Here is a 10,466-nt window from a genome sequence, read left to right on the forward strand (position 1 = left end):
GGTGAAACCCCGTCTCTACTAAAAAAAATACAAAAAACTAGCCGGGCGAGGTGGCGGGCGCCTGTAGTCCCAGCTACTCGGGACGCTGAGGCAGGAGAATCGCTTGAACCCGGGAGGCAGAGGTAGCAGTGAGCCAAGACCCCGTGATTCCACTCCAGCCTGGGCAACAAGAGGGAAACTCCATCTCAAAAACATATATATGTATATGCTTATGTTAGAATTTTTGTTTGAGCCCATCACTGGTTACATTTTTTTCATGAAAATTTTGTTTTAGGCCGGGCGCGGTGGCTCAAGCCTGTAATCCCAGCACTTTGGGAGGCCGAGACGGGCGGATCACGAGGTCAGGAGATCAAGACCATCCTGGCTAACACGGTGAAACCCCGTCTCTACTAAAAAAAATACAAAAAACTAGCCGGGCTTGGTGGCGGCGCCTGTAGTCCCAGCTACTCGGGAGTCTGAGGCAGGAGAATGGCGTGAACCCGGGAGGCGGAGCTTGCAGTGAGCCGAAATCGCGCCACTGCACTCCAGCCTGGGCGACAGAGCGAGACTCCGTCTCAAAAAAAAAAAAAAAAAAAAAAAAAAAAAAAAGAAAATAAACTAAGAATGTTCAATTAGTTTGCTCAAAGCTATTCTACCATGAATTTATGGAGCTGGAATTAGAACCCCAGTATAAGTAAAAAGTTTGTGATCTTTACGTTGAACCTTAGAAGATGTATACCCCACAGTGTTTGTAAATATAAAATGACATAATGCGCTGCAGAGTGCTTTCAGCTGCAGGAGACATTGCCCTAATATAATGGATTTCTAAAGAATATCGGGCTGATACATCTACACTTCCATTATTTTTGTGATCAGCCTTCATTTGATGCACTTAACTAAGTAGAAAAGCCCTTACTCAAACATATCCTAAATGAAAGCTACAGTCTGGTCCCAACTCATAACAAAGTAGAGATACCACTGCTTGTGATATAGATGCACCCTCTTCCAAGTCCACAAGCCCAAATGGTAGCAGCTGACTCAAGGAATCTTACACAAGCCTGTTTTTCAGAGTCTGTCTGCTCTGAATAGAGCTCTGAAACCTTCCATCGGCCCATTGCAGGCCTAGTTGATGACATCAAAGTGGAAATGAGCACCGCTTTACCTCACTAGTGGTCCCGTACATACCAGGATGAAAACCCACCTTGCCAGAAGGAGCTGCCGGTTGTCTTATGACTTACAGCTCTTCCAAATCAGCTCAGGTATAGATAGTTTCTAGGTGTCTAAGGCCCCAAGGTCTTGGGGTGGTGATGGCCTCCCCATGGTGTCAGAGAAAGAAGCTTTTGTGGGTAACTCTTTAGAGCTAATACCTTAATAAGAGGACAGTTAAGAAGGAGGAAGCATTGGTTCCTCAACTGTCTCTGGGGACTGTCTCTCAGTAGGATTGCTTGAATATCAGAATTGTTGGTTCTTAAAATGATCATATGTATATATTGAGAAAAGAAAGATGATGTCTCAGTTCTTTGTTTTAAATAATCCTTTTTATTTTTAATATGGAAAAATATTAAAACACTAGCATCAATTATGTTACATTAACATTCGGTTTAATTTTATTTCATAATTTTCATATTTATGTTAAGTATTTAAAACATATTAGACTTTACGAGTTTACTGCATAATCCAAGCTTTTGGTTGTGATATATACTTTATTTCTGTCATGATTCTTTAGAATAAATGTTATAGAAATTAATTATATGAAATACATCAAAATATAATTTTCAGCTGAGGTTGAACAAGGAAGCAATGATTTCTAGTTTCAGCTTTTATGCTATTAACAAGTGTCCTTTTTTATTTAGTGCAACCTTTTTCTCGTGTTTGGCTTCTTATTGATGATCCCACTGTTTAAATGGCCCTAAAGTATAATGCTGAAGTGCTATCAAGGTTTTCTAAGTGCAAGGAGGTCATCTTGTGCCTTATGGAGAAAATAACTTTGCTAGATAAGCTTCACCCAAAAATGAGTTATAGTGCTCTTGGTTGTGAGTTCAAAGCTGATGAACAACAATACAGTTTCCTTTAAAAAAGAAGGAAGTAGGGCGGGAGCAGTGGCTCACGCCTGTAATCCCAGCACTTTGGGAGGCCGAGGCGGGCTGATCACGAGGTCAGGAGATCGAGACCATCCTGGCTAACTCGGTGAAACCCCGTCTCTACTAAAAATACAAAAAATTAGCCGGGCGCAGTGGCAGGCGCCTGTAGTCCCAGCTACTCGGGAGGCTGAGGCAGGAGAATGGCGAGAATCTGGGAGGCGGAGCTTGCAGTGAGCTGAGATGGTGCCACTGCACTCCAGCCTGGGCTACAGAGCGAGACTCCGTCTCAAAAAAAAAAAAAAAAAAAAGAAGAAGGAAGTTTATCTAGCTATATATGATATCACTTTGGAAAATGCTTCAATAGCATTTATGGTGTGTGATAAAGGTGCAGAAAAATACGTTTTAAATAAAATTTATGAGAAGTCATTGTTTTGAAGTGAGCTCCTGCACTGTCTCAACAGACCAACCCAAAATGGAGTCACTTGTGCTAGGTACCATGTAATCAAATGGAAACTCTAAAGAATCACAGAAATTCCCAAACAGACCAGTTTTTCCTAAAAAATAAGATAGTCACAGGAAACAATCAGAGAAAGGTCAATCTGTGCTGGTATGATTAAGAAATACCCTCTGCTTTTACTCTTAGGAAGAAAGTAAAAGTAACTTAATATTGACCAATTTTCATTTTGTGTTATTCTGTTTCCTTGTTCCAGCTCAGCCCTCAACCTGGTTTGCAAAAAGAACGGTTATATCCTATCCAATGGAGCTCCTTTTACTTCTTTTCTTTTCTTTTTTTGAGTTGGAGTCTTGCTCTGTTGCCCAGGCTGGAGTGCAGTGGTGTGATCTTGGTTCACTGCAAACTCCACCTTTGGGTTTCAAGCGAGTCTCTGCCTCAGCATCCTGACTAGCTGGGACTACAGGTGTGCTAATTTATTATTTTTTGTAGAGATGGTTTTTTGCCATGTTGGCCAGGCTGGTCTCGAGCTGCTGGCCTCAAGTGATTTACCCGCCTCAGCTTCCCAAAGTGCAGGGATTATAGGAATGAGCCACTTTGCCAGCCATCCTCCTGTTTTTAAATGGGATGCTGTATGCTTCACAGCTCATTAATAAAAGCCATTTTGCTCTTTAAATTTGTTGAAGTTTAGGTTCTTTAATGAAGGAAAAAGAGGCTAAACTTGTGGATTAATGAGATGTCAACTAATAAAAAAATAAGTATAGGCAACAGCATTCTTGTGAGGCTGAAAGCCAAAGAAATTTGTATTAAAGTTATCAAGGGTAAGAAAAATGTCAAAGTCTTCTTGGCTGGTGTTGGCTGGTTTATACATTTGAAAAGACAATAAGGCATGAAAAAGTTTAACCTTGCAACTGAGGTAGGTTCTGCGTATCAGGAAGCTACAGAATTTTTTAAATGCCTGCAAAGGCTTATACAGGAAAATAATTACGTGAAAGAGCAGGTTGTCAATGCTAACGAGACTGGCTTACTATACAAGGACACTACCAAGTAAACCTTTATAATGCAAATGGCCTCCAAATTCCCTGGGTTTAAATTATTAAAAAGCTGTGTAATTACCTACTTTTAAGAACTATATATTAAATAATATGTTTTTAAACATAACTACCCACAAAACAAGATTATGTGTTGATTGGTTGACAAAAATATTGTGAGCAGAGGCTTGTAGAAACCTCACCTTAGGAGGAATAATGAATGGTTCTGTATTTGTTAATTCAGTGTTCATGGCAATGGTTATGAAATAGTCTTGTTTTCTGAGGTGTTATCCAAAGTTCTTTGTCTCATGACTGTGAAAAATAAGGAGCATGGACACCAAGGGTGAGGTTGGAGCGGAAGTTTAATAAGTGAAAGAGGAAAGCCCTCTACAGTGGAGAGGGAGTCCAAGAGGGTTGCTGTTTCATAGTTGAATACAAAAGTTTTTATAAGAAACTTCCCTTATTTGTGCAGCTGCAGTCACATCTTCTCTAAAAAAGAGAGAAATATGCTCAACAGAGCTCACCATGTACATATCTGTAAAAAAGGGAGGAATGAAGTTTTTCTTCCCTGGAGCCCAAGGTATTACACAAAGGGAAGAGATGTTTCTATGTTGGGCCTTGCGCCCTTATCTGTGCCTGTAGCTTTATTTTTTTCCAGGCTGCTCTCTTTGTGTCAGCTTAATTTTTTCCCAGGCTGCTCTTGTTTGAAAGAATTTCACTGAGTACCTGCCCTAAGTATCTGCCTTTTTTTTTTCTCCTCTCTCAGTTATACAACATAGCTACTGAAAATAATGAGAATTGACACTCTCTCTCTCTCTCTCTCTGTGTGTGTGTATGTGTGTGTGTGTGTGTGTGTAGCCAGGCTCACTCTGTTACTTGCTTTTAATTGACAAATAAAAATGATATATTTTCATGGTATACAACATGATGTACAAAATATATACAAGTATGTTGTGCAATAGATACATCACGCTACACTTCCTCACATATTAATCATTTTGGGATCTGGGAATACCTAAACTATACTCGCTTAGCAATTTTCAAATATATATTATATCATCAGCTGTAGTGATAATGATGTACAAGAGATCTCTTGCACTTATACTTCCCACCTAAGAAAGATTGTGTCCTTGAAGAGATCTCTCCAGTTCCCCACCTCCTAGCCTCTTGTAACCATCATTTTTACTCACTTTATTCTCTGTTTCTATGAATCTGACGTATTTACATTCCACATACATACGAATGAGATCTTGTATCATTTGCCCTTATGTGAATGAACTGTTTTACTAAAAAATGTTCTTCACAGTTATCCATGTTGTTATGAATGACAAATTTCTTTTTTAAGCCTAAGTAGTATCCCATTGTATAAATATCTGCCTCATTTTCTTTGCACCCTCTTTCACCTATGAAGAAACTCTTGAGCTGAGGGGATCTCTCTTGGCACTGCACTGTGCCAGGTAGGGAGGAGGGTAACCCGGATAAGGGAAGCTTTTCCTTTTACTGTCTTCAATGTGCCTTTTCTCATTCTCTGCTCCACCACAGTACTGTAATTTCTCTCTTGCATTAAAGATCTCTCACAAAGATATTTTTGTCCATGGACAGTTATTAAAATTGTGATTTTGTGAGGGAGGAGAACCAGGACCTTCTATTCTTCCATGTTACTGACCTAAACCTAAATAATCTGTCATCATCTCCTTAAAAGCCAAAGCTCCCTAATAGCTCTCTCTTCCAGTTTCAAGGTTAACATTTTTCATGCCTTATTGTTTTTTCAAACACGTGAGTCAGCCGACACCAGCTAAGAAGAGTTTGACATTTTTCTTACCCTTGGTAACTGAAATGTAAATTTCTTTGGCTTTCAGCCTCGCAATAATGTTATCCCCTATACTTGTTTTTTTATTAGTTGACATCTCATCAATCCATACATTTAGCCTTTTTTTCTGTTAAAATTTTTTTCAACTAATTTAGTATAAAGATCTAAGTGATGTTTACTAATGATTAATGATTCATGAATCATGAGTCAGGGCCAGATTGTAAACTCGAATCCTTAGAGACTTTGTGTCCTTAACAAAACTGGCTCTGGGGGATTTTCTATTGAAAACTCTTTTCAGGCAAGGAGCAGTGCCCTCATAAAGCCTTTGCATATTGAAACAACACAAGCAACACAGATTTTATTCTGGTGCTAAGCCTGGTGAGTCTTCCCTGTCTCTCAGCTCGCAGGTGCATTTTTAGGACACAGTGGTAGACTAAGAGAAAGAGGAGAATAGAAGGGAGGAAGAGAAGACGAAAGTTTGAGGAAAGAAGACTAAGGATGAAGCTTAAAGAATGAGAAGAATCAAGGCTCAGAAGGGTCATATAATACTAGAAGAAATTTTGGATTTCAGCCTGAATTGATCTGGGTTACGTTTTAGAAAAAATAAGTCTTTTCATATCTAAAGAAATAATAGCATAGTATCTTTGAATGTGCTCCAAGTATCTTAAAATAAGTATCTATTTAAAACCGATTACATATTTAGGATGATTTATCTTTATTATCTCTATTTTATGGATGTAGGAAATGAGATATAGAAATGCTAAATTATGTCTGCAAAGTCACACAGCTAACAAGTAATGTTTATTTGCTTTGACTACAGAATGAATTAATTATGAAGCTGGGTTTCAACACTCTTATTCTGACTGCAGAATTCATACTTCTAAGCACTGAGAAATACTGTGTCATTATCAACTGAAGACACAATAATGGTTTGAACTAGTCCCAACAAGATGGAGCCAAATTTATTGTTTTTAAAGATACTAGAGATGTAGACTCAATAGTATTTTTAATACTACAGAGAGGATATGCCTTGGATTTTTTATCTAGCCAATCCACTGGATGATAATGACATAAAAAGATTACACAATTTCATTGCTTTGCATGTCTTCTGACTATTTCTATGTGGTATTCATGTCACTGTCTGTCTACTTAACAAACTATTCAGACCCTGTCTTACTATAGAAATAATTATCTGAGTTGACAGATATAATTTCCCGATTATTTTATTTGCAAACACCGAATACAATGTCCTCTCTCTCTTTTACAAAAAATACACAAATATGTAGCTTATTTATTTCCTTTAATGATCAGCTTTGCACTTACTAGCTAAATTTTTTTTTTATTTACTGAGATTCTATTACATATGAGAAGGTTGAAAAGGAAAAATACTGTTTTTGTAGTTTTCTGAGACTATTGCCTATATTTCTGTTTTTCAGAGATGTTATTCAGGAATACAGAGAGTTTAATTGAATTAAAAAAAACCCACTGGCATATACAGTGATAAATCACACACACAAAAAATGCCTTTTTTTTTTGAGATGGAGTCTCGCTCTGCCGCCCAGGCTGGAGCGCAGTGGCGCGATCTCGGTTCACTGCAAGCTCCGCCTCCCCGGTTCACGCCATTCTCCTGCCTCAGCCTCCTGAGTAGCTGGGACTACAGGTGCCCGCCACCACGCCCAGCTAATTTTTTTGTGTTTTTAGTAGAGATGGGGTTTCACCGTGTTAGCCAGGATGGTCTCAATCTTCTGACCTCGTGATCCGCCCGCCTCGGCCTCCCAAAGTGCTGGGATTACCGGCGTGAGTCACCGCACCCGGCCAAAAAAGTGCTTTTATAATTGAATCCTACTCTCACACCTTTTGTTGTCCATGTCACACCTTCTTAAAGTATTCGCTGTTAGATTACAAGGTCAAAACATTATACAAGAAAGACTCTGTTCTATGAATATTCCACATTGTGTCTCATGCAGATAACATCTTTTCTTAGCCTTTCCTCTTTTCAAATGTTTACCATTTCCTTCTAGGAGTCCCTGTCTCCCCATCCATATTACAGTGCTCCCTCCCATATGACAGTGCTGTTTATCATGGGCCCTCCTCTTCTTGGCTTTGCTTCTCTCATGTTAATGTTTATCCCACATCCTGATTATCTTCTGGAAACTATAGTCATAATTAGTATTGCTGCTCTGGAATCAACCAACGATAAAAATGATCAAAAAACTTTTTACTATATAATAATTACACTTAATGAATAATTGAATGCCTTGAAAATACTCCCCTAACAAATGCCATAAGTAAGGTAAGTGAAAATATGTAAAAACAATTTAGGTAGTTTTAGAAATGATATATATTTTTTACTTCTAATAATTCAATGCTCAGATTATATTTTTCTCTCTCTAGTCTTTTCTTCCACATGTTTTTCATCTATCTTAAACACTCAAAATCTAAGCGTCTCAGATTTAAAATAAAGATAATGATATCTCTTATTCAGATGCATGTGTGTTTAAAAGAGATTACCTGTGTTACTGTGTGTGTCATTAGCAATATGACTCAAATAAGATGCAAATCATCTCTTCCTTATTTATAGTTTCTTTCCATTTTAATTCATTGCTTTCCTGTCTATTTCCTTTTTCTGGTTCTATAATTACAAGTATTTCATGCATATAGTTTGATGAGTCATTAAACTAGTTAAGGCTCAGACACTTTGTAAAATATGGTTAAATATGCTCTCCCACATGTTTACAGAGATTATATCTGCTATTTGCACAGATTCTAACATAGAATTTCAAGCAGGAAACAGTACATTAATAAATGGTAGTTGATGTGGCTGTTTTACTACATTTACTTCATTATTTGGTAATAATGATGAATAAATAATAACAAATGGGCCAAGTTTAAATCTTTAAAAACATGGATAGAACTAGAGGACATTATGTAAACTGAAGCTAAACACAGAAAGACATATGTCTCCTGTTCTCATTAATATGTTGTATCTAAAACAAAATTGATCTCATGCAAATACTGAGTAGAATGATGGTTACCAGAGGCTAGGAAGTGTGTAAGGATGAGGAGGGATAAAGGGAGGTTGGTTAATGGGTAAAAAATATAGTTAGATAAAATAAATAAGTTCTAGTGTTTAATAGCACAGTAGGGCAATTATAGTTAACAAGAATTTGTAGTATATTACAAAACAGCCAGAAGAGAAGACTTGGAATGTTTCTAACACAAAGAAATGACAAATGTTGGAGATTATGGATATCCCAATTACCCTGATTTCATAATTACACATTTTACACGTTACATGTGTGTATCAATATATCACATTTACCCCATAATTATGTGCAACTATTATGTATTAATAAAATTAACCTGCACTAAAATAAATTTTCAATATTTTAGATTACATCTTAATGAATCTGTGTTTTCATTAACAATTTCTTACCATTTTTTATGTAACACCTGTGTGTTGCCATCTAACCAAGTGGAACAAATAGAAATCACTATGGGGCCTGACAGCTCTATGTATGTCTGAATTGAAAGTAAATTCTGTGTGATGGTAAGAGAAGTTAATAAATGGGTATTAAGATAAAATTGTAGCATAATATCAGTGATGAGATCATTGCAAATTGATGAGAAGAAAAGCATTAAAACAGAGGAATATGTTATGTCAGACTTTTTATTACAATCCACTGCTTAAATTCATCCAGACCCTTCTCACTGAGAATTCACATTTTTGATTGTTCTCTATGTAGTACATTTCTAATTGTGTGAATTTTTTGGTTTTCAATTCTGCAGAATTTTACCTGTTTTCCTGCTGACTGGCACACATACAGTCATAAAGATCATGGACTTCTGCATTCACAAGCAGGATGTTTCTTCCCAATGACACCCAGCTTCACCCCTCCTCCTTCCTGTTGCTGGGGATCCCAGGACTAGAAACACTTCACATCTGGATTGGCTTTCCCTTTTGTGCTGTGTACATAATCGCACTCATAGGGAACTTCACTATTCTACTGGTGATCATGACTGAGAGCAGCCTACATCAGCCCATGTTCTACTTCCTGGCCATGTTGGCCACCATTGACTTGGGCCTTTCAACAGCTACCATCCCTAAGATGCTTGGGATCTTCTGGTTCAGCCTCAGGGAGATTATCTTTGATGCCTGTCTCACCCAGATGTTTTTCATCCACAACTTTACTGGCATGGAGTCAGCAGTCCTCGTGGCAATGGCTTATGACCACTATGTGGCCATCTGCAACCCACTACGATATAGCACCATCCTCACCAACAAGGCTGTTTCTGTGATTGGTCTTGGTGTGTTAGTGAGGTCGTTTATCTTTGTTATTCCATTTGTTTTTCTTATTTTGCAGTTGCCCTTCTGTGGGAATCATGTCATTCCCCACACCTACTGTGAGCACATGAGTCTTGCTCATCTGTCTTGTTCCAGTATCAAGATCAATATCATCTATGGTTTGGGTGCTATTTCAATCCTAGTGTTCGACATCATAGCCATTGCCCTTTCTTATGTGCAGATACTTCGTGCTGTTTTCCATCTTCCTTCCCAGAAAGCCCGACTCAAGTCCCTCAGCACATGTGGTTCACATGTATGCGTAATCCTTGCCTTCTATACACCAGCCCTCTTTTCCTTTATGACTCATCGCTTTGGCCAAAACGTGGCCCGCTATATCCATATACTCCTAGCCAATCTCTATGTTGTGGTGCCACCAACGCTCAATCCTGTCATATATGGAGTCAGAACCAAGCAGATCTGTGACTGTGTGAAGAAAATATTATTACAAAAACAAGGAATTGAAAAGGAAGAGCATCTAATACATATAAGAAGGACTTTTTGAACACAAAAATACCTTCCTATAGTAAATTTAAGCTTATTTGACAGTTCTTTCCTGTATGTTATTGAATTCAGAAAGCTAAAGTCTAAGCTTTGCTATTCAATTTATATGATAAAAGAGAGCCAATCAGAGTTTTTGTATGTAATTTTTATCGATTATGGCAGTAAATTTAAAATAGGATTTTAGAAAGCCTGCCGTGTTTTGTGGACTATCCACCTATGTCATTCATGCGAGTGTTTTCATGTTTCTTATTCCTTTATCTCCAAGCCT

General features: G+C 37.9%; 1 protein-coding gene across 1 annotated transcript; it reads left to right on the forward strand.

Moving 5' to 3' along the window:
- The first annotated feature begins 9,215 nt into the window (after positions 1–9,215).
- OR52E2 (olfactory receptor, family 52, subfamily E, member 2) lies at positions 9,216–10,199 on the forward strand. Its single transcript, NM_001168838.1, is given in 1 exon segment — positions 9,216–10,199. A coding segment is annotated over 1 exon segment (984 nt).
- The last annotated feature ends 267 nt before the right edge of the window (positions 10,200–10,466 follow it).

This window comes from Papio anubis, chromosome 12 (genome assembly GCF_008728515.1).
Source record: "Papio anubis isolate 15944 chromosome 12, Panubis1.0, whole genome shotgun sequence".
In the NCBI taxonomy this organism is placed as follows: Eukaryota; Metazoa; Chordata; class Mammalia; order Primates; family Cercopithecidae; genus Papio; species Papio anubis.